The sequence below is a fragment of the Quercus suber genome, unplaced genomic scaffold (genome assembly GCF_002906115.3).
Source record: "Quercus suber isolate HL8 unplaced genomic scaffold, Cork oak 2.0 scaffold_231, whole genome shotgun sequence".
Lineage (NCBI taxonomy): Eukaryota > Viridiplantae > Streptophyta > Magnoliopsida > Fagales > Fagaceae > Quercus > Quercus suber.
In genome coordinates this window covers 720,758-746,143 of record NW_027069688.1, presented here as the reverse complement: position 1 = coordinate 746,143, position 25,386 = coordinate 720,758, and the positions used below count along the sequence as shown (strand labels likewise).

The 25,386-nt window shown below is 35.9% G+C and overlaps 1 protein-coding gene and 1 long non-coding RNA gene across 9 annotated transcripts; both read left to right on the top strand.

The window, feature by feature from the left end:
- Positions 1-7,792: 7,792 nt before the first annotated feature.
- LOC111988896 (uncharacterized) lies at positions 7,793-8,813 on the top strand. The gene is made up of 3 exons (XM_024020706.2): positions 7,793-8,036; positions 8,156-8,289; positions 8,508-8,813. Exons 1-3 carry the CDS (start codon positions 7,858-7,860, stop codon positions 8,579-8,581), a joined length of 387 nt encoding a protein of 128 aa, XP_023876474.1. The 5' UTR covers positions 7,793-7,857; the 3' UTR covers positions 8,582-8,813.
- Positions 8,814-13,111: 4,298 nt separating this feature from the next.
- On the top strand, positions 13,112-24,784 carry LOC111988878 (uncharacterized). 8 transcript variants are annotated; one of them, XR_010631641.1, is made up of 5 exons: positions 13,112-13,344; positions 13,460-13,514; positions 13,661-15,373; positions 22,224-22,722; positions 22,821-24,784. It is a non-coding gene; the product is annotated as an uncharacterized LOC111988878 (long non-coding RNA). The 8 variants fall into 8 exon arrangements; XR_010631640.1 differs by having other exon boundaries at positions 13,639-15,373; XR_010631643.1 differs by having other exon boundaries at positions 13,439-13,514.
- Positions 24,785-25,386: the final 602 nt, after the last annotated feature.

Here is a 25,386-nt window from a genome sequence, read left to right as displayed (position 1 = left end):
GGATCTCAGCGTCAAGATCACTTCCGTGATCTCAAAAGACAATGGGACCGGGAGAAAAGTGTACATACTACCCATACTAGTAAAAGCCAAGCTCAAGGTAAAAGCCATGCCTCTCAGGAGGAAAATGTCTAAAATATGCAAAAGGGGATTAATCACCTGAAGAGAAGCTTGTGTCGTGAATGGTGAGGGTAAGCTCCATCCAATCCTGACTTCTATTTTAATGGTGAGGAGGATGGTAGCTATAGGCGTAGATTGAGGACTCCCCCTAACGAGTCTTTCTCATATGATGAGGACTATCATTATGAATGTAGAAATAGAAATTCGTCCTTGATCGGTCTAGGAAACGACGCTATGAGTAGAGCACTTAACCAGATTTCAAGGTCACCTTTCACGCGCTGGATTAAGGGAGGGAGACTTCCTCGACGGTTTTCCCAACCCACGTTCACCATGTACAATGGAAGAACGGACCCTATGGAGCACGTTAGCCATTTCAATCAGAGGATGGCAGTACACTCCAAGAACGAACCTTTGATGTGCAAGGTATTCCTGTCCAGTTTGGGGCCTGTGGCGATGAAGTGGTTTGATAGTTTGAGGACAGGTTCAATTGATTATTTCAAGGAACTTACTCAAGCATTTGGATCCCACTTTATCATGTGTAGCAGGGTTCCTCAGCCTTTAGCTTCTTTGTTGTCATTGTTTATGAGAGAAGGGGAAACCCTGAAGACGTATTCGGACAAATATTGAGAGATGTTCAACAAGATTTATGGTGATTTTGACGATGTAGCCATGAGTATTTTCAAGCTCGACCTACCCATCGAGCATGGTTTAAGGAAGTCTTTGATCAGGAAACCTGTTACTAGTATACGCCAACTTATGGACCAGATTGACAAGTATAAGTGGGTTGAGGATGACCAATAGAAGGATAGGGCAAAGGGTAAGGTTATTCCTCAGGAGAAGAGGGATTTCAAATCGGACCGCTACAACAATAACAGACCTCGGAGGGATTTTGCTGGGCAATCTTCGCCTGCAGCTCCTCAGGTGGTAAGCACTGTGTTTAAAGAGCCGATGTATCAAGTTTTAGAGAAGACCAAGAATGTGCCATACTTCAAATGGCTGAACAAGATGAGTTGAGACCCTTTGAGGCGCAACCAGAGCCTTCATTGCCAGTACCACCAAAAGTGGGGACGTACGACCAAGGACTGTTAAACATTGTGGAATCATCTGGAACAACATGTCAAGGAGGGGAGGTTTGCAGCATCTCTTGTACCGCCCCAACGGGCAAGGAGACTAGTCAAGGTCTGGGACTTAGAGGAATGCTTCTTCTAGACCCCCAATAGGCACAATCAATGTCATCTTTATTGCACCTGGGAGGTCTAGATCTCAACCCTCTAGGGTGATGTCTGTAACTCGGCTACCAGCCGAAGAAGCAAATTCGGGGCCGAAGAGGGCTAAATTAGAAATTCGACCGATGTTGAATTTCTTGGATAAAGATAAGGCAGGAACCATCTAGCCGCATGACAACGCTTTGGTAGTTACCCTTAGAATATAAGGGTATAATGTGAATAGGGTATTGGTGGATCAGTGTAGTGGTGCACAGATTATGTATCCTGATCTGTACAGGGGGTTGAATTTAAAGCCTAAGGGCCTAACAGCCTGTGGTTCATCTTTGGTAAGTTTTGATGGAAATGTTGTTATGCCAAAAGGTCAGATTAGATTGCCTGTGCAGACAGGCTCAGAAGTGGTTGAAGTAGACTTCATTGTGGTCGATGTCTTCTCTCCCTACATGGCCATAGTCGCCAAACCTTGGCTTCACACCCTGGGGGCTGTTTCTTCAACTCTGCATCAGAATGTGAAATATCCATCAAGAGATCGGATTGAAGAGTTGGTAGGGAACCAATCCATGGCTAGGCAATGCCTTGTGTCTGCAATTTTGCATCAGCGGGCAGCTGAGTCTTCGGCCTTGATTAAGGAAGATTTATAGCAATCAAAGTCTACGAAATTACATGCTAAGGGGCCGGCCGAGGAGGCTAAATGTGAAGATTTAGAGAAATTTGCCATAGGTAATGATCCTGAGAAATTTTTCCGGGTTGGAGCTTAGCTACCACCTCATGAGAAAAGGGAGTTGGTGGAATTTCTTAAGGGAAACGTTGATGTATTCGCCTAGAATGCCTGTGAGGCTCCATGGGTGGATCTGAGCTTCATCTGTCATCATCTGAATGTCAATTCATCTGTCACCCCTAAGAAGCAACCGCCTCGGCATTCATCCAAGGAACATTTTAATGCTGTCAAAGACGAGGTCATGAAACTTAAGCAAGCTAAAGCTATTAAAGAAGTCTTTTAGCCTGAATGGTTGGCTAACACAGTGGTGATAAAAAAGAAGACTGGGAAGTAGCGCATATGTATAGATTTTACAGACTTGAACAAAGCCTGCCCAAAGGACCCTTTCCTTATACCTCGGATTGACCAGCTGGTGGATGCGACTATGGGTCATCCTTGGATGAGCTTTCTGGATGCCTTTCAAGGGTACCATTAGATACCTTTGGCCTTGGACGACCAAGAGAAGACAACTTTTGTCACTCATACTGAAAATTATCATTATAAGTTGATGCCCTTTGGTTTGAAGAATGCAGGGGCTACTTACCAGAGGATGATGACCAAGATGTTTAACCTCAATTAGGAAAAAATATTGAAATTTACATCGGTGATATGGTGGTAAAGAGCAAGGTAGAGTTTGATCATGTTAATGACCTCCAAGTATTCTTTTGGTGTGGGATTAGGGAAGTTCTTGGGCTACATGGTCACACACCGTGGAAACAAAGTCAACCCTGACCAAATTAAAACAATTAACAATCTGCAACCACCTCGGAATCCCAAAGAGGTTCAGAGGCTTACGGGGATGACTACTGCACTAAACCAATTCATCTCTCAGTCAGCAGACAAATGCAGGCCTTTCTTCTAATTATTGAATAAGTGGAAGAGATTTGAATGGACCGAGGAATGCGTGCTAGCTTTCCAGTAGTAGAAAGAGTATTTGTCTCGGCCATCCATCGTGTCTAAGCTTGAGGTGGATGAGGTTTTGTTTGCCTACATCGCGATGGTCTCCCACGTGATGAGTTTGGTGCTAATACAGGATGATAGTGGCATACAGAGGATGGTTTATTATGTGAGTAAGTTCCTACATGAGGTCGAGGTTCGTTACTTATTGTTAGAAAGGGTCATTTTAGCCATGGTGCATGCTACGCGTAAACTTCGCCACTATTTTCAATCACACATAGTTGTTGTTCTAACCCAACTCCCACTCAGATCTCTACTTCGGAGTGCTGATTACACATGGAGAATTGCAAAGTGGGCACGATTCTAGGGGCTTTTGATATTAAATACATGCCTCACGCCTCTGTAAATGGTCAGATCCTTGTCGACCTTGTAACTGAGTTTACTGAAACCCCTGTAAAAGAGGGGGTAGAGGAGTAGAATATGGATGGAAAATCAGTTGGGTTAATCTCTGTACAAGAACCTTTGCCTTGGAAGGTCTACGTTGATCGTGCAGCGAATCATAGGAGATCTAGTGTGGGGCTAGTCCTAATATCTCCAAAGAGGATCACGATTGAGAAATCCTTAAGGTTGGGCTTCTCGGCTACAAACAATGAAGCTGAATACGAAACTCTGCTGGAAGGGATGATCATGGTGTAAAAAATAGGTGGAAAGGCAGTGGAGTTGTTCTCTGATTCAAGGTTGGTTGTTGGCCAAGTCCAAGGAGAGTTGGAAGCTAAAGATCTCAAAATGCAAGAATACTTAAACCAGGTTAGACATTTACAGTCTGGGTTTGAGTCTTTTAATTTATCACAAGCCCCTAGAAGTAAAAATACGCATGTGAACTCTCTTGCCATATTAGCAACCTTCTCGGAACAAAGTTTACCTCGGGTAATCCTTATGGAGGACTTATGTAAACCTACAGAGGTGGGAAGAACTATAGTTGATGTTCATCAAATAAAGGCATATCCTAGCTGGATAGACTCTATTGTATTGTTCCTTAAGGAAGACGTTTTACCAGAGGATAAGTCCGAGGCTGACAAAGTACAGAGAATGTCCCTTCGGTTCTTGCTGTCCGAGGACTAGAAGTTGTATAAGAGATCTTTTTCTAGCCCGTATCTGCTGTGTGTACACCCTGAAGCGGTTGAGCTAATCTTGGAAGAATTGCATGAAGGAATTTGTGGAAGCCATACGGGGGGCAGATCTTTATCACATAGGGCCCTTACACAAGGTTACTAGTAACCGAAAATGCAGAAAGAAGCACAAGACTATGCAAAGAGGTGTGACTAGTGCCAAAGGTTTGCCCTAAACATTCACTAACTTGGGGGAGTCCTTAATCCTCTGTCAAATCCTTACCTTTCGCTCAATGAGGTTTGGATACTGTAGGCCCTTTCCCTAAGGCAGCAGGGAACAAGAGGTATTTGTTGGTCAGCACAGACTATTTCACCAAGTAGGTTAAAATTGAACCACTGGCAAACATCAGGGACGTGGATGTCAAACGATTCATTTGGAAAAACATTATCACTAGGTTTGGAGTCCCTTGTACCCTCTTCTATGACAACGGATTCCAATTTGACTGTAAAGCCTTTAGGAGATACAGCTGTGACCTGGGAATAAAGAACATGTATTCCCCTGCCCATTTGCTTTGTTTTCTCTTGGGCATCCTTGGCCCATTTGTTTTGCTTGGGCTTTCTTGACCCTCCTCCGAACTCTGTATTCCCATGTGCTTTTACTAACTTCATTGGGCTTCCTAGCCAATTACCTTATCCTCATCTTTAGGGCTCATAGGCTTGCCATCAATCCCTTACTTTCTTTGCTTGCATTACTTCGGGCTTGTTATGGCCCATTCTCAATTTTTTACATCATATACTGCCCATGAGTTTGCTACTTCTCTCTTTCCAAGCTCCTTTGAGCCTGTTTGCTTCCTCAATGCCCATTTGTTTATTTCATGGACCTGTGATCCATTATTCTTACTGCTTGGGCTTAATGGTTTTTCTATCCATTTACCAATTCCTTTCTGCCTGTGTTGCTGGGCTTCTTCTTTCTTTTTGACTTCCAAAATGATTCAAATTATCCGTAAATGCTAAAATGACTTTTAAAGTTAAGTATGCAACACATAACTAAAGCTAAGCTACCAAATTCACTAAGTGCAAACCACCAAAAATTTCCAACAACTAGTCGTATTTTGAGGTTGAAGGGTCGTCGGTGGTTTGAAAATTTTCCAACTTGCCAATGGTGGTTGCAATTTTTTCCGCAACCTACCCATTTCGACTCACACACAATCCTAATCTATAAGCAACATGGGTATTATACAAAATCAAGGGTGGAGCAAAGGGGTCGAAGGGCCCCCTCGCCCTGCCCAAAAATTCCCTCCCCATTTTCTATAATCTAGTTTTTCTTTTCTTTGCTTTAAATTTTTTTATGTGTTAAACATAATTGCATAATATAGAAAACTGTTTCCTATTTTATCAGTGTTTTTAATGTCAAAAAATTATAAAAAAAATTTAAGGATTCAAAAAATAAAGTAAAGAAGCCAAAAAAAAAAAAAAAAAAGAAAAGAAAAAAAAAAAAAAAAAAAAAAAGGAAAGGAAAAATTTTCCTTTAAAAGGGTCGAGAGTTCAAATTATTTATATGATAATTTATTATTTTTCCATAAATATGATTGTATAAGTACTAAAATATTAACACAACTATATAATATAAACTCTATAATTTGATATTATTTTATTGTTTAACTCTAAAATTTCATATGCCCGAAATGGCTTAAAATTGTTATGATCTAATTTTTATAAGCTTAACGGATATATTAACATAAGTTTTACTTAAAGTTTATTTAATTACTAAAAACCATTGCATAATAATTATAAGAGGAATTTTGATAATTAAAAAAAACAAATCGTCACGACTTATTCATATGTAAAAGTCATTAAAAATAAACACAATATATTAGATATGTTATATTTTTATGAGTTTTATAACATTAAAATGGCACTAAATATTACATGAGTGTTCTGGTAGGGGGAAAATCTGTTGCATGATTTTCATTTTTAAAAAAATCTAAATTGGTCTTAAGTATTATATGTCATGTGTGCAAATGCACAATATGTGTATCTATGTATATCCACAATTATATATAATATACATTTTAGAGTATTCGCATCAATTTATACAAAAATTTTAATTTATTTTAGCATAAGAATCAACTTTTTCTGTTTTATATACTTATTTTTCAAAATACTTCATATCTGATTATCTATTTTATATTGCATTTTATTAAATCATCAATTTTTCTTAATTTTTTTTAATTGTTTCTTTTTCTTCACACACAACAATCACCGTCTACTCTCTTTTTTCATCCTTAAGATATTTAAAGAAAGAATAAACAACTAAATGCACACGATTGTTGTAGTAAACTTATAAATTTACACAATTATATACAAACTAATATGAATTATTTTTAGGCAAAATTATATAAATTTTACATTTTTTCTATATAAATCACCGCCCACTCTCTCTTTTCATCCTTAAAATCTTGACTTTGCCACTGCAAGGAATGGGTCTCGGCCTATGAATTACAATATTACCTACAACCAAGCTACAACCTAATGATTGCTAACATTATTAATTAATTCATTATTAGTTGACAAGCGTTTTTTTCTTTTTTTTTTTCTTTTGTATATTTGTAAAAGTATGTGAAACCAGGATTAATTATGACAGCTAATGATGCAACAGCTGAACTGGTGCGAATCTGCTGCTGGCAATGATTTGTGATAATAGAATGTGTCTCACCTACAAAAAATGGGGAAATAATAATAGAACGTTGAAGACTTGAAGCTGCTGTGTCCATTTGTAACAGGGCTGGTTGTGCTTTTGGATTCAATAGGCCATGAATCCTAGGCCCTATATTGTAATGTTGGGCCTAAAACCCCGTCTCTTTACACAGTCTCATTTTGGACACAAACCAAAGAAAATGGAAAATTTCGCGAACACGGGAAAGGTAAACCTTATGCCATGCCATAATTAATTGAATACAAATTTCCTGAATCATTTATATTTTACCAATCACAATTTATTTTACTAATCACGACTTACTATGTGAATATTTTTTTTTCCATTTTCAACTCTAGTTCTTTTATAAAGAAAGTAAAATCAATAAATGATAACTTGTTATTAGTGAAATATGAAGTAGTACACAAAAAAATAGTACAGAAGATTTGTATTGGTTGAAAGTCTTTCTTTTCTATAGCAAGAAGCATGAGTGGTTTTAAATACTCAATATCCTCGCCGGTACAGAAAAAATATTTTGTATCAAATGATACCATATCATCCGTATTAAAATTGAATAAGTGTGAAACATGTCAATAAAAAATAACTAACACACTAACACATGTGTGCAAAAATAATTACTCACTAACACATGTCTTTCCATTGTTAATAAATTACTTATTTTTTATTGATATATCTTACACTTATTAAATTTAAATACTATTTGACATCAAATACTTTCTTTCCTGCACAAAGCTAGGTACGTACCTAGGATGGCCAGGACATGACATTTGGTCGAGAAAAAATGTCACGTTGCATGGCCAGAGGACCACGTAGCAATACTCAAACACTCTTAAAACATGACTCGTGTGCAATTGCAATCAACGTGTCACCACCTAGAGTCAGCTGGTTTCTAATTCCTTGTGGTAAGAAGTAAGAACAGGAATGGTCCCTTGGAATCGGATATCATTGCTGACTATTTCTTTTTATTGCAGGTTCATCATTTTGTCTGCATGTTTATATAACTATTTAAGCAAGAGTACCATCCAAAGAGCCATTAACATGAATAACGCAATCAGATTAACTCGAACGTATCCACCAACTTTGCTTTCAGTACCTCTGCCACAACAGAAAGCGTCTGGAATCAGATTCAGGAAGATCACGAGTATGTCAACCCAACCTGAGAGTAAGCAAAACAGGGACGAGGTCCAGAAGGGCCTGAACCCAAATCAGAAAACTGGGTAAGGTTTTTTTTTTCTAATCCATTATCCATTTCATATATATACTGAAGTTTTAATTGTAAGTTGAATTTTTTTTTTATTAGTGTTTGAAATTTGTTGTTGCGTATGTGTGGGAATAGGGACGTGATGTCTCATTCGTTTGGGGACGGATACGCCACCAGGTCAGATGAGGAAGGATTTGGTGGAATATATGGAGAGAAACAGTCTTTTCAGAAGCCCCAAAAGGATGAGCCTATCCATGAAAATCACCCTGGTAAGCCACAGTTTAACTTGTTAACCATCGGAATATCTGGTTGGTGCTTCAATATACAGTTTTATAAGCTTGTTTATAAGACCTAAATACATCCAAATGGGACCAAATACACCCATTAAAACTCCCACAGTTATTTGTAGTTTTATATGGTTTGCAATTGCTCTTTTTCCCTCATACAATTCTAATTAAGATTTTTGGAATTGTACGTGTACGTAAAGCTTATGACAAGACACAGGGAAGCGAAGTGAAGGAGAAGGAAAAGGCGAGGCACCAGACCAATGCAAACTCGTAGATACGGGCCATACGGCAGGCCCCTTCTCACCCTTTGGGCCTTTGGCATGGTCAATCGTGTGTGGGACCTGTTTAATTAGTGGGGGCTTGTGTTTCCCCGGCGAAGATTTGTTTTTGTCTTTGTTTTTCTTTCTTTCTTAATAAATTTTGACTTTTGTGGGCTAAATCATGGATGTTGTATATGTTGGAGACTTATTTTGCTATAGAAAAATATCCTAAATAATTTCTTTTTACTAAGGGTCCGTTTAGGTACAGTTTATTATTGCTGAAAACTGATTGTTGCTCAAAACACTGTAACAAAATAATTTTTAAATGTATTAATAATATCGTGGGACTCATTTTTAATATTTTTAATGTGTGAACAGTATATAAACAGTGCATGAACAGTATATAAACAGTACGTGAACAGTGCATGCACTGTTTATGCACAGTATTTTTTCTCCAAAAGTCAATAAGTTCGACTAAAAAAAAAAAACTGAAAACGCAACGCCACTTTAAATGAAACAAAGTGCTATCCAAACCGGCACTAAATATATCATGAATATTAGTACTTAAATTCATTGAAAACTCACACCTTGCAGACTTAACCAACCATAGGATTTAGGTCCTAATTAATCTCAGAGAATTAAGAGAATAATAGGGAATTTTAGTACCATAGAATTCTGCTGATGTTTAAAAGTGAAGTTATTACTTGACAATTTTATAACGAAAATCCACCCATGGTTATACGAGTCCTAACAATATGTTCTTGTTCTAGAAACTAGGGGTTCATTTGGTATTGTTGTTAAACTATAGTTTCCAGTGTTTAACTACCACAACACATATTTTCATAACACTATTTCACCCACATATATTTTCACAACACTTAAATTAATATCAATACTAAAAATCTCTTATCAAACGGCCCTAAAAGTCTATAATAATTGTGTTGAAAATTCGCATGTTTTTCCGTCTGTGGCCTATTGATTAGTCTACTAAAAAAAGCTATTGAATCTTGAACCTTTAATAGAGTAATGGTGCCAATTTCATGCCAATGAAATTTAGAGAGGTGAGAGGTCCAAGCCCCTCTCTTAACATAAATTGAGTTCAAGCAAAGAATGAAGAATGTAAGGCAGTCAGAGAGAGCAAAAATCAAAAGAGCCAACGAAACCATTTGACAGGCCCGGCCCATCTTTCCAAATTGTCAGCCACTCCATGGACAAAAGCGGGCCCATCTTTTCAAGGCGTGAGCCACCCCCATAGACAAAGCCGGGCCTTCTTTCCAAAGTGTGACTGTGAACTACCTGCCTAACTAACACCTCAAATTAAATTCAAAATATTTTCCAAACTGTTTTCAGAAAATTTTTTAGGTGTTTTGAGAAGTTGTTCTCCAAAATAGTGTCCGAAAGTCCGTTTGGTAAAATAAGAGAGGGAGGGAGAGAAAATTATTGGAGTGTTTGGTATGGTGGATTTGTGGAAAGAAAATTGGTAGGTTTTGGTTTTTTTTTTTTTTTTTTTACAAATTCACCAAAGTGTTTTTTTCCTTAAAGTGAGGAGAAAATAAGAAAGAAAACATGGAGCTTTGCTCATAGGGGGTGTTTGGTACGGTTGTTTAAACAACAATTTTTAGTGTTTAAACACTGAAATATATATTTTTACAACACTTTTTAACCTATACGTATTTCCAAAACATTTAAACAATGATACCATAAATCTCTTACCAAAAGTGCAATTGTGCAAACATCTAGCTATGCAAATTTTGGTTTTATCTTCTCTTTCATATATTTTGTCTTTAGTCTTTTTCAACATTATCTCGCTTCCCTTTCCTTTTTAGGCCTTTTTCAATGTTGTTTGGGTCTTAATCTCAGACGTTTTTTTCTTGGGTGTTCATTCGTTTCTTTCTTTACTAGTTTTGCACGGGGGAGGGGGGTTTTTATAGTTTTGGGTTCTTGAATTTTTTTGTGTGCTATTTTTCTTCTATGAAAATAAAGTATTCATTCATACACAATTTTTTTTTTAAATAAAAATATAATGTGTTACCCTTTTTTATCTAATATGAATATGATGATAAATTTATACAAACTCTATTTTATATCTTATTATTTCTCTTCTCGACCAAATAAAAACAATTTCCATCTCTCCACTTCTCCACCCTCTAACCAAACATAAAAGAAGGAAATCAAAATATCTTCTATCTTCTCACGTTTTATCTTCTCCCCTTTTTTATCATCCTATTTTTCTATCATCTCAACCAAATGGACCCTCAAGCATTACCTCATCCTAAAAAGTTTATTGGTACCTTTTTTTTTCTAACTAATTTTCCTTTTAAATAAATGTAACGACAGAAAATTGGGGCAACCTAGCTTGAGATAACTTTTTTTGAGAAATAAACACATACACAAGGGTTACTTTTCAAATCCTTGAGACAACCAAATGGAGGAAATGGTGACCCCATCTCCACTTACTTGTAGATCAATCAACATATGATTAATTACATTTAAGAATCATGGTTGTACGGCATACGACAAGGGGCCCATTTTCCCAAGCCCAAACTTGAATGGGCCTATGAACAATTCCTAGCTATAGGCCCACCGTCTCATGGACAACCATTAAGTGGGCCGATAGCGTCAACTCCCTATCTGAAAGTTCAGTGAACAGCAGTATAGTCTCCTTAATCAGTAGGTGCACTAATGATGTTCGGTTGTATCTCGGCAAACCGGGAGTGCCTTAAGGGACTTCGTTGCTGAGCAACCTTTGGCGGTGGACACCAATCCCAACAACTTAGTTCTTGTTCCCAATGAGGCCTGCTTTTGTCAAGAATAATCAAATTGGGGCCCACTTGCACAAGTGGTATCAGAAGGCAGTCATAACCCAATCCATTATCCTTAAGCTATAAATACATAGGAGTAAAAGGGAAAATGGGGGTTAGAGAAGGAGGGGGTAAGATTGCATGAATAACTGAGCACACGAGAGAGTAGGAGGGAGAGAGAGAGAGAAAGGGAAATTGGTATATGTGTAGAGCCTTTTATTGAACTCGTCCAGGAGTCACCCATTTTAGGATACTCAAAACCTACTAAATAAGTAAATTGTGAGCCAGGTACCAGGCCCAATCTGGTGTAGGATATTGGGCATGTACAATAGTGATAGTTATAATCATTATACCTCAATTAAGTCTATCCAATTAGCCATGGCAAACCCACTTCCACCATATTGCGATCTCTACCCCCAAGTTTATGATTTTTTTTTTCCTATCTCAATGACCACCATTGTGGAAGGTCAGGTATAGTGATGATTTTTCATGCCTCATTGATGCCCCACTTCCCCTTCTCACCCACAAGCATCCCTTTAATGGCGTTGTTATAACGTTTTCCATGCTTTTTGGATGCGCTGACTTTATTTGTTGTCACTTAGTGAAGTTATTAAAGTCAAACATTGATTTCTAAAAATTAAAATCAAATTTGATTAGGTCAAATAACATAATTTTATTATTGTAGCTAAACTCATCTCACGACCACCTTTAACTTGCGACTATCCATATGTCAATCGAATTAGGTTTTTGGGTCAAGTCGATAATCGACTTGATCATATTATAATATGAAAAAACACCTAAGTTGTTGCCAACCGCGGCTATACGAGTCCTCTACAATTATGCATGACTTGGGAATTTTGATGATTGTATCGATTGAATTTGCCTCTTACTTGATAGTGTAGACGCATCATGGCAATGCTACCATTTCTAGTGTAGACTTGCCAGATTTGGATGAGATTTTGTGCCATTGACTCACGACCACCCCTAAACCTAGGGCTATCCACGAGTTGATCAAAGTCAATTTTAGGGTAAAGTTGACAAACTACTTGACCATGGTGGTATGAAAACGCTTAACTTGTGATCGACCATGCATATATGGGTACTCTATTGTCATCACTTGGGAGTTAATACGATTGGATTAATTGAAATTTCCTAAGAATTAACGGTGTTGACGTGTCCCAGTGAAACTATCATATATGTTAAAGACTTGCTAGATTTGGTTGAGATTGTGTACCACCATTTTTTTGGAGAGAGCCAGTACTCTTTGTAAATCTAGCAAGATCTTTGAAGAATGGTGGTTCACACCAAATAGAGGAGGGGAATGATGATACTTTTTGGATGGATTGATTGGAGTTGATTTAGATGCGATCTGTCACCCAACTCAAGATTATCAAATTTCCTTAGCATAGACACGTCATTGACTTACTTTGCGATTGGATCGGATCACCAGATCGGATCGGATCGCATTCGGATTCGTTTGGTAGGAAAACCTCGTGTTCCACGCAAGTGGCACGACAGCGTGTTTAACAAGGTCGGTCCAGCCCATCAAACGTGCTTATCGACAACGCTATAGAAAATTGACCTGTAGCCAGCATGGAAAATACCCACGAGTCGCGACACCAATAAATACGCAAACAAAGTCATCGACCAACATACGTGGTCACATAATAGCCGTCCATCTCCAAAACCATATTCAATCTCACCCGTCCACCTTGTAACCGTTCTCATATATAAACAATGGGGTGTGCATCTCTAAACCATTCATTCATGGAATCTGAAGGCCTCTCTTGCCTACCTTCCTCTCTTCTCTCTGCGATGTTTCTCATCCAGATCTATTCTGCGTGGCTTCTCTGCCACGCGTTTTGTTCTTGGATTCAGCTCGATCGCCCTGAGAGCTACAAGTAGATGGCCGCTTCAACAGCTTAAACCAGCTGAACCTTCAGATGTTCTGGTTTGGCTGAGAGAGCTAATTCAAGGTTTGAATTCAAATCCACCACAATCTGATGTTGATAATTAGTTGTGTGAGCCTTGGATTGCTAATCCTTCGGCTAGTTTCTGATTCATAATCAGCTCTATTATTTGTTTTCTCAGATCTCTCACATACTCGCCTAGCTTTTAATGGATCCGCTATGGTTTCGATTACAAGGTTTGTTACTCTGATTATTTACTATTACTGAAATTTATCAACCCTGGAATGTTTTCCTGTTTGCTATTTTTGCGAACACAGCACGACATGGAAAGTCGTCGTGGTTTGTCTAAGATCGTTGCAGGGATTTCAAATTTATGTATCAGGCACGCACGGCGCAATCGATGAGCTGCCTTTCAATCCGGAATCAGATTTCTATTCAATTCCCAATTCGCCTAAACTGCTGGATCTGAGGGCATACATACGACACCAATATGAGAACGACTCAATTGTTGTTGGGCTGTGTCAGTGTGTTATGTAAATATTTATGAATGGGAAAGCAGAGAGGGATATTGGGAGTTGGAAAAAAAAATTGTAAAGGGATGTATAAGATAGATCGGAACGAAAGGCCCGAGTTGAGAGAGGGCTAAATAGTTCTGATTGATCTTTGTCATCCGACCTTTGCCATGACGGGTGCGCTTGCTTGGCAGGTCACAAAAAAAAAAACATAATAAAAAAATTGATGTGTTTTTGGCTTTGGGGGAGAGATCGCACGGGGAGTTTGCCCGGGGTCTCTCCCACTCTGGTGTGTGTGCCGTGTCCTTCCCTTCCCTTCCTGCTATTTCTTTTCTAATTAAGTTCGCGACTCCAATGACTACTACTACTACCACAGGATGAGCTTAGCAACATCAGCAATTGATTCACTACTCGCGTGGCCTTGAGGTATACTCTATTAAATTCCTTCTAGTTGCAACGACACCAGTCAATACTTTCAACTTAGGGTAGGAGTGCAGGATAATACTTTTACTATTTGCTAAGACTGGATACAAGTGCTGCAGAGACAGTTTCATTTAGTTAAAATTATTAGTTAGTTCTACTAAGTAAAAACTGAAATAAATTTGCATGTTGGGTTCAAATGCCATAAAAAGCAATCATAATGGATCGGGCACCATAGGTACCGTAGGTATGGGTTGATGCATGTCAGTCTATCTGAAAAGTTGGAAATGAAAATAAAAATAAAAATAAATAATATTTATTGTAAATACTGTCATTGGCAATTTGCTATAAAAGAAGTTCATCAATTCAACAATTGTGTTTTATGTTCTGGGTTTTTTTTGTCGTACCTCAAAGTTAGCAATGGTTTCCCGATTAATATTGGAGAATCTAATTTTGCCCAAAGAAAAGTAGTGTTGCATGTTAGTGTATCAATTGATTATTTGATCTCCAATGCCCTAAAGCATAGCAGCCGTGTTTCAATTCTTTAATGACTGTTTATTGAGAGATATCTTGCACTGTTGTTGTTGAAGATCATGAGGATTCTTTCAAATTTATGTTGGTTTCAATAGATATATGTTTGGACAATTTTCTGCAACAATACTGCATTATCAGTCATGTATCAACTTAAAACTATTTCTCTCCTTTTAAAGATGTGGTTCCTCAATGATATGCGGAGTACTGATGATAATTTGTTAAGGCCTAATTGGCAGCAATACCAGCAAATTAATTGAACAAATTTCAGATGTAATGTGCAATGTTTGCCTTGCAAAGGCTGGCTCCGCCAATATTTCTTGCAAATATATTTATTTACTCTTTATAGCACTGGGGCATGCGGTTCTTTTGCTTCGCTTGTATATCAATATATCATGGAGTCCAATATGGACTGCTTGATTGCATCTTTGTGTAAACTACTTGTCATCTTGCAAGGATGACTCATTATGTACTTGGTGGCCTTTCACTGCATTTTGCTATTGTTGGAGAGCATCAATTATACTGCTGTATTTGAGTCTTTTTGTGGGCTGTGGCGAGGCTGAATGTGGAAGCAGCATGAGGTTGTTGCCATCATATTTGATGGTGTTTTGACAGTTGCAGAAGATCCCCAAGTAAGCTCTATATGCTATTCAATGTTTGAGGTGATGATAGTATAATCTATAAATACTAGCATTTTTGAACCTTGTCATTCAGTTTTGATCTGTCATGTATACCTATGGTCATTGTAGCCGTTACAACCATTGGCAATTTGCTTTGCATCCTTTCTAATGATACAAATTCCACAGTCTATTCATTCAACTTCTTCAATCTATTCATTATTAATTCTGGGAATACAGTTGGTTGTAGGTACTTTCAATTTCTTGGTCTTCAGTTTTGATCTATTATTATGTATCTTTTACGGCCATTATAGCACTTATATTATTGGCAATTTGTACCTTTTCTTATGATTTATAGTAATCTTTTACAGCCATTATAACCCTTATATGACTACCATAACGTTTTTTTTATTTTTTTATTTTTTTATTTCATTTTAAATTTTATCAATTTATAATTGTAATTATGTTGAAATATAGTTATTTTGTTATAACTTATAAGCTTTTGTTGATCCATTGGTCTTTAGTTTCAATCTATTATGTATCTTTTACAGCTATTTTAGCTGTTATGACTACTGTGACATTTTTTTTTTATTTTTTATTTTATTTTTTTATCAATTTATAATTGCAGTTTTGTTGTAATCTAGTTTTTTTGTTATAACTTATAAGCTTTTGTTGATCCACTATTCTTCCGCAGTATTATATTTCTTACCAATATCTTTTTCTTGTGCGAACTGTTGAATCAGTGTTCGTTTGGGAAAAAATTTTATTTAGTGTTTTGTTGAAAGTGTGTTTGCATACAAGTACGAAAAAGCTTATAGCTCTAGCCAAACAGACATGAAAGTATTAATCTCATTCTATTTTTGTGTTGACATTTTTATTTTTTGCTTCAACACTGTTATTTAATGATTTAAAAAACATATTATTTTAAGCTAAAGTTGGTATTTTTATTTTTTTCATTGGTGCCAGTGGATGAATGTTTCACTAATAAAAAATATGCACAAAGGCACAAGACTGAAAAGGGCAAATGGTTTCAATTAAAAAAAAAAAAGTCTATTTGAATTCAATCACTGTAAAGTAGTTTGTGATAGATGATTGAGATTTCATAAGAATCTTTTAATTTTATAAATATTTTTTATAATTAGATTTCATGAGAATAGTAGTTTGTGATAGATGATATTTTTAATTTTAAATCGGATTATTATGTTCTGTTTGTCAAGATGGAATGTAATTATACTTTGTAAAGACTTGTTTGCTACCTTTCAAGTAGCATGAAAGGCTAATGAATAAATTAGCTGCTAACATATGGCTGGTTGTTTTCTTGTTTTTTGAAGTTTTCATTTGGTGGAGTAAGGTTGGATTGGTGGTACCTTTCATTTTTTTGTTCCAGGGGAGGAAAATAGATTACAGTTTTTGTTCAAAGCAGTCATGTAATTATATAATTTATGGGTTAACAGAGTTTTGTTATGAGAATTCTCATTTTGCTTATATGTAGTTGTGATGGAAGTTTGGAGGGGGAGGGGATGAATAATGTGGGAGTAAGAATGGCTGTCTTTTGCAATGTATTTATTTGAAGGTGGGTTGGAGACTTGGACCAACACCATTAACATAGGTTGGTTGTCAATTATTTAATTCATACATTCAAACTAATAAAGCAGTCTGCCTTTTTATTTAATTACCTTCAGCCTTTCATATAGGTTCCTTCCCTTGGATAAAAAATTGGTGTCTCCTACAAATATTTTTGGTTGGGAGTTCTTTCAAATTTATAACTTGGAGTTAGTTGCCAACGGGCTTGGCTTAGTTGGTAAGGTCCCACTTAGGATCGAGTCTAGCTGCTAATAGGAGTCCGTTGGTAGGCATCCACACGGGCTGGCCCTTGAGCTTTTAACGTTAGTGCCTTGCTTGGGGGTTGGCATAACCTAACTAACCCCTATTTTCTTTTACCAAAAAAAAAAAAAAAAAATGGAGGTAGTTACTCATAAGACACTTAAATAGAAAAATAGAAAAATACACATATATTGGTATTGTCTTCAACATCGATTATTATTGGATTTGGGTTGAGGAGTTGACTGAAGAAGGATCTTGAAGCTAACACTTGACCGAAGGAAAATAGAACAATTTTTGGCAAGTTGTAGGAGATAATCCTATGGTAGGGCTCAAATTAAAATAATTATTGTGCTTAAAATTGACTAGGTTCGTTTTTGTTGTTGGTGGTGGTTTTTGGTGGCTAAGTGTGGAGTCTATGGGCTGATCGGTAGCCGTGGGTAGTGGGTAGGTTTGGGTGTTGGTTGTAATTTTGTGATAGGTTTGGGTGGGAAAACACTTCAGTTGAGACTTGACTTTGAATTGCTATATTAGGGACTTTCTACAACGGGAGAGGGAACCTTGGATGTATCTTTTGAAAACATCTAGAGGTGAGTTAATTGTGATATAAGATTCTGACTCTTTTTTCACATTTAAGTTCCAAAACAAAGGAAATGATTAGTTTTGGAATTAATGGTTTAGCCTTGTCACTCATAGCAAATTATAAGGGTTAGGTTGTTGCAAGTTGTTATTGGTAACCAAAAAAGTAACTTTAGTAGTACATTTATATTTAGACCAATGACAATTATCAATTATGATTTGTTTTGAAAATGTTTTTGAAGTATCACTTTCTTGGTTATTAAATAATTTAATGGTGAATAAGGCTCTTTGGCTCTTTTTTCACATTTAAGTACGTAAAAAGGAATGATTTATGTTAGGAATTTATGTTTTAGCTTTTACACAATTAAAAAAAAAAAAAAAAAAGCTCAGGTAGAGTTTGATGACTGAACATGAGACTGAGGGTTCAACTATTGCCTACATCTTATGGTGGAGCCAAAACATTTTTCCGGGGGTCAAGCTAAATTTAAAAAAGTTATTTAGTAGCCATCTAGGGTTCAAGCTAAATATAAAAAAGTTATTTAGTAGCTATCTACACCCAATGGCAGAGCCAAAAGTATTTTTGGGGTCAAGCTAAATATAAAAAAATTATTTAGGAGCTATCTAAAACCCAAATAATTACACAATGTATAAGATATAATGTATAAAACTTGTGTTAAGGACTAATTCAAAAGGACTGGGGAGTTAAAAGGTCTAAATTCTAAAATTTTTGAGGCTAATAATTATATTTTTCTATAATTTGTGCATTTTTTTATCAGTTGAAAATTATATATATATATATATAAGTTACTATTTACAAATTGTTTCAGAAGCGTCCTTTCCAAAATTCTAGTTTGCTTTTGGTGGAAAACAGTTTTCACTTTATATTTTTTGATAAACGAGTTTTCACTTTTATTAAAAGCATTTCCAAGTTATTATTCATGAATAGTTTCGGCAGTGTCCTTTCCAAGATTCTCAAATAATAATTGTTGGAATTATTCGTGAATAGTAATTTTATATATAAATAATGGATGGTGAAATGCATTTACGCTAGTTGAAAACTTTTTCCACCGAAAGCAATTGGAATATATGGACAAGTTACTTTTTATGAATAGTAAAAGCATTTCAACATCTTATATACAGACAAGATACTTTTTCATGAATAGTTTTAGTAGTGTCCTTTCCAGGATTCTTGTTTGCTTTCACCATCCGTGATTATCGGTAATCTTAGAAGGATCCAAAGCTTTCTCCTGTCTATTTAAGGGAGAAAAGGCTCCATTTTGAAGTAGGTCCTTAAGAGAGCCCACTCATAAATTACAAGAGTTTATCTCCTTCTTTCAGAATCCCTTTGTAATCTTGTAGTCAGATGGCCTCACCCACTCCTCAGAAATTGCAAGAGCTTCTCCTTGACCTAATAGAAAAGGTGGAAGACCCAATTGTTAAGGCTCAGTACCTTAGCAAGTTACAGAAAACCTTAGTCAGAGAGACCAAGGAACCCAAACCCAAGTCCTCTAAATCTCCAATCAACTTTGAGGAAGTACTCAATAGGTTTACCAAAGTTAAGAAGGAAGTAGATGATGAAGAAGTAGAAAACATCTTTGATGAGTCAGCCAACCCTAGACTTCAAACTAAGGACAAAACAGCTAGGATACATGACCAGTTATTTAACCTCAAGTGTCCTACCCTCAGTGACTTCAAATGGTATAAAGATGTCTTCATCGCCAGAGTCATGCTTAGAGACGATTGTAACTCTCCATTTTGGAAGGAGAAGTTTATTAATGGTCTACCTAGTCTTTTCGCCAATAAGATTTTGCTAACCCTTAGCAATCCTTTAGGAGTCATAGATTATGACAACCTAACCTATGGAGATATATTTAGTGTCATTCGCAGGGAATGCCTAAATATGTGCATTGATATGAAGATTAGCGGAAAAGCCAAGTACGATGCAGGAAGCTTTTGTACTGAGTATGATTTACGTCCCATAGCCCCATCAAAGAGAGTCTAGAAGGAAACCAAAACGACATTCCTGACTTCCTTACCCGTGACTTCTTACAGAATCTCTAAACAGTCTTCCCCTAGCCTACCTAGTCAGGCAAAGAACCCTGGCCAGGATTCCCATTTGCTTTCGGTGGAAAAGCATTCACCTTCAGTAAAAGCAATTCACCTTCCAGAATTCTCGGCAATCACCAGAGGATCCTAAGCTCCCTCCAGTTTATAAAAGGAAGCTTCAGTTCCAGTCCAAGGCAAGCTTGGTTCCAGTCATTCATAAAACCTCCTCTTACAAAATCCCTTAGTAATCCGGTATTAGGAACATAGCCAATCCTGTAATCATATGGCATTTTCCCATTTCTGTAGTGTTACATGGCCTTAGTTGGCATTTTCTCATATTTGTAACTTACCCCCCCCCCCCCCTTCTTTTGTGGTGTATATATATGGTTGAAAGTTGCAAAAAGTTAAGGTTGCTGTGGCCTCTTTAGCTTACATTAAAATTTAATTGATGTCTTAGTTTAATAATAAAAAGTTATCAACAGAAACTGTGAAATTCTCTTAAGAAAATGTTGATTAATTTTATTTTACTTTAGAGGTCTTAACCATTTAATTTTGAAAACTATTTATATTTGAAAAGCCTATTAAAAAAGTTTTTCATTTTCTCAATTAAAAAAAAAGGATTCTTTAAATGGCTTTTAAGAGCCCTCACAGTAGTGTAGCTAAATTTTCTTTAGCTACACCAAAACACAAAAAAGTATTACTCTGGCTAAAATTTTTAGCTACTTGCTACGGCTATGCACTGAAGCTCAAAGCTAAAAACAAATAATATTTTTTATTTCCAACTTTTATTAAAATAATATTTCTTTCTTTTTTTCCTCCTTCGTTTCACTCATTCTCTCTTTTTCAAAAACAAAACTCTCACCTCTCTCTCAATCTCTCGCCCATCATCCTCCTCGTCAAACTCTAACCTTTGATTCATCCATCATCCTCACCGTTTCGGTCGGCATGAAGCTTAGTTTTTCTTTTTCTTTTTCCGTCTTTCTTTCAGTGATGGAAAAGAGAGAGCGAACTGAGAGAGGAAAAGTGAAAGAACTTTTACAAAATGAATACTATAGACTCATCTGTTTGTACTCTCGTGTTGCGTAAGCTTGTATACTGAAGGAAAGAAAAAGAAGAATGGTTTTAACAGGGAAGAAGGAAACAAATAGTTGAAGTAGAACAATGAAAAAGGAGAGAAGAAAGTGTATTATATTATTATGGAGTGGATATTTTTTTAAGGGCTTGTGGTGCGAAATAAACATTGGAAAGTGAAGCATTATGTTTTAAAAGTGGATGAGATAAGACATGAGAGTGATGGCTGGCAGGTGAATTAAGAGAAAAATAAAAGAAAAGAATTCTTTTTAAGATTTTTTTAAAATTTTTTCTTGAGTTAATATTTTATATAATAAAAGTTTCTTGTATAATATTTTACAATAATTTCATAATAAGTTTAGTTGTTAAGATATTAGAAGTTGTTTTTGGCTCGAAAAAATAATTGTATGTGTGTATATATATATATATATATGTATATAATTTGGGATTAAAAAAAATTATTGTGGTGGCGGTGGTAGTGGTTGCAGTGGTGGTGACAATAGAAAAGTCGGCGGCGGTCGTGGCAACAATAGCGGTTGCGGGTGATTGTGATTGTTGTTTATTGTAGTGATATATTATTTTATTGTAATGGATATATTATTTTATAGTGATGATTATATTATTTTATTGTGTTGAAAGTTAAAATAGATCAACTACTGCAGTATGTTTTGTAAAGTAAGTAGATAAAATAGATAAAGTAAATTTTTGTGTTGTCTAATAGCTAAATTTTTAGGACATGTTTGATAGGTTATAATTGGCATTGTAATGTAATAGTTATTTCTATGATTTAGTTATTCTTTAATTTGGCTATATTTTTATTACAAGGAAAAGTAATTTCTTATGAATAGTTATTATTCAAAATGAGGAATATTTTTTTTTTTTGATGTGAAAAATGAGGAATAATTATTCATTTTTAAAAGGTTGTATTAGTTATTTTTTAGTAAGTGCAATAATTTCAAAACTTAATATATTTTCAAATAAAACAAATCAATAAAAATAACACATATTTCTTTTAAATAAAAAATCATTAAAAATAACACATATTTCTTTTAAATTAAAAAGTAGTAATTTTTAAGGAAACATAATTGTATGAATAAGATATTTCTTAAAATAAATGTTAAGTTTCATTATAATGTTATAACTCACAATCAAATTAATAAATATATTTAATTATTATATTTTAACGTATTTTATAATTAGAAATAAAAATTATAATTCGTGTCGTAATTTTTACCAAATGTGCCTTTAGTTCGAACTATGGAATAAGGATATACATTAAAAACCTTATTTTATTTATTTAGATTGGTTTTTTTGGGCTAAACATTTATTTAGGTTGATTTGATGATAGATAAAGATACAGCTGGTGCGGGCTTTATCTGGCGGGCCCAGGGGATGGAGTGCCGTGTTTCACGAGGTCAGTCGTCAATTTTGGAATAAATTTCCAAATTGCGTAGGAACAACGCACATTGACGTGTCAACATCCACCACCTACCTTTGAATTTGAATGGTAGCCAGCTCATAGCTCCTTGTCATGTGCAAGTAGTTGTCGACTTTATCTAAATATATACCGACCGCACAGCATCACGAAAAGTAAGGCGATGCCTTTCCCACGTATCTTCTATTATAGCCGTTGCTCTCCTTTAAAGTCGTTCATCTCAACCGTCCATCCTTCAATCCCCATCTATAAAGTTAGGTTTCTCCTCTCATTCTTCCTCTCATCCCAGCCTCCTCTCTCTTTCATTTCTTTAGCTTATTGTTTCTTCCGCCTCTAGATTCTTTATTTCATTTCGATCTGTAATAGCCGTTGCTTCCTCCGCCTTGCAGATTTCCATAAAGCTGTATTTAAGGTAAGTTTTTCTTTATGATTCTTCGCTTTCACATCATCTGTAGATCCATTCGTTTCTGAGCTATGAAGCTTAATTCATGTTCGATTCGATTCTTCTAGCCTTTGATATTCACCGGAAGCCTGCGATTACGACCGAGTGCCATGGGATTCACGGACTGCTCGAGGAGAAGAAGCTCATCTATGGCTGGCTGTTCGTTATGTACCAGATCTACACAACTGGCTGAGATCTTGAGGCTAATCGATCCACTCTATGGAGCATATGATTTTTTCTCTATACTCTTTGTATGCGATGATGATGATGATGATGGTTAAGCAAGGCTTTGTGATGTAGTAATCGCTAAGTGGAAAGTCCCTATACTATGTGTAAGTAATCAGGGAAGGCCTAATTCCAGGGGGCCTGAGTCCCTGATTGATCGATAGATTTATAATTGTTTCGACCTTTGCCATGACAGGTGCGCTTGCATGGCAGGTCAACCCATCTCTTAATAAAAATTTTGATTTTTGTGTCTTGAGAGAGAGAGACCGCACGGGGATTTGCCCGGGGTCTCTTTCTCTCTCTGTGGTGCGCTGAGTCTTTATTGTTTTTTGTTCTGCTCTTCAAATTTTCCATCCATCTTGATCGTGCATATCTGAATATGATACACAGACTATCCGAGCCATAACACCGTCTTGATCTGCATCGGGCTGGCTTATCCTGCCAGGTTTAAAGGTACACTACTTTTACACAAACTATCTTCCTTCAATTTCACATGCTACTAATTTTTTATTCCAAGTTTCCACTGACGAATATTACTAAAACTTCAGCATATTCTATGAATGGCCAGAAATATGTATGTTTAATTGTTAACTACCATTTTCTAAAAATGGCCCTTTGGGTACAGCACCAGAATTTCAAATTGAATATTTGTGGTTTGTATATACTTTTGAACACTTAAAAGGAATTACCATATTCTGTAAAGTGCTTTGGGTCCAGCACCCAAACTTAAATTTGTATGATTATTAGCGGATTTATCTACTTTTTAACGGTTGAAAGTTAGTACCATTTTCTATAAAGGACTGTCCAGCGCTAAAACTTAGCATAAATGTCCATGGAAGCCTTTACAACCATTAATGCCCTGAAATGGTCCGTCCAAGCAATTTGCACTGCCTTTTTTACTTTGAAATGTTATCTAGTGTCAAATAGCAGTTAATTTTATAATATAAGTGTTGGATTCAATTGTTGTGCTATTTCAAGTGGCAGATGATAATGTTAACTTTGATAGAAAAATTCATTGCCGCAAAGTTTGCAATGGGCTGTAATTATTCTTATATATTTGAGGAAATGTTTGTTGTTCCATTATTTGCACAATTCTTCACTTCTTATTTTTACTGTAGCTTCAAATCAGTTTGATTGTACAAACAGACAAGTTTGTGTATTTGTGGTGGTTTTAGTGAGATGTACCCGGTATGTTATGAACTGGGATGGCTATAGAAGTGGAAATTGTAGTCTAATAATGTTAAGCTAAGCTACGAATAAAACTTAGGCACTATTCTTTAAGAATTGTGCCCAAGTTTTATTCTTTGCTTAAGGTTATCAGGGTATGTTGGGGTGGGTGGTTTCATCATTTTGTTGATCAAGACATTGCAGCACACGCCCCTCTGCTGTTTGGAGATGACAAGTGTTTACAGGCGGTTCATTCGGCATTTCTGCTTGCAGAAAGGTTTACTGAAGATCCATATCCAGTTATCTGAGGTGACTCAATTGTGATTAATGATCAAATTATTTCATTTATACGTTTTCTGTGTTCATGCTCTATTTTTTCTTCATTACCATGTACTTAATAAGCTAGACAGTAGTATTATAGCTGATGTCGTTTATTTATCTTCCTTTAATAGTTTTTACCCAGTTATCTTGCATTGTTGAAATATCTCAATATCCCTGTATTTTGTATATATGTGTGGATGTGTGGTTCAGGAACATCCAAGTTAATTTTCCCCCACCCCTGTGGTTTTAGGATTGTATACATATTCTTGTACTACCAACAAGTTGCAATAAGTTTGAAAAGCAATGATAGTAGAAAACATATCTATATGTATATATATATATATATATTTAAGAGTGATCTATATATATTATTAAAACGTATAGAAAGTTGACAGGATTTGTCAAATCAATGAAATAAAGCTAGTATGTTTCTTTTACGAAGAAAATACACCATTTATTTTCACCTGCATGAAATGTCAAGCAGATCGGATCTAACTGTAAAAAGTCTTTTTGTTGGTTGAATGATAAATTTGGGCCCATTGGTGACTTGGTTTTGGCGATAGTTATAGTGGGGACATTAAATTTGAAATATTATATCACAATCAAAATAATTTTTAAATAATTTTTAAATGTGCTCATACTCCTTTGGGGTGTGCGTAATTTTAAAGTTGTTTTTGCAGTGTTTTCAAATAGATATTTGGAAAGTTAGGCAATGAAATTCAAAGAGAGATTTGGAGAGTTAGGCAATGAAAAGTTTGGGTGAAACAATTTTAGAAAGGAAGAAAAGTAAATGTGGGTGATGATTAAGAACCCGTTTGGTACATCCATACCAAACATAGTTTTTAATTTTTAAACAATAATATATGTAGTTTTACATATTTTTTTTTATTGACATGTATCTTTACATTGTTTTTAATTTTT

Bases quoted from the DNA above. Each gene is read 5' to 3' on its own strand.
- LOC111988896 (XM_024020706.2), top strand. From the start codon at position 7,858: ATGAATAACGCAATCAGATTAACTCGAACGTATCCACCAACTTTGCTT. The intron at 8,037-8,155 runs GTAAGGTTTTTT...GTGTGGGAATAG, and splicing joins AACCCAAATCAGAAAACTGG to GGACGTGATGTCTCATTCGT. The intron at 8,290-8,507 runs GTAAGCCACAGT...GTGTACGTAAAG, and splicing joins TATCCATGAAAATCACCCTG to CTTATGACAAGACACAGGGA.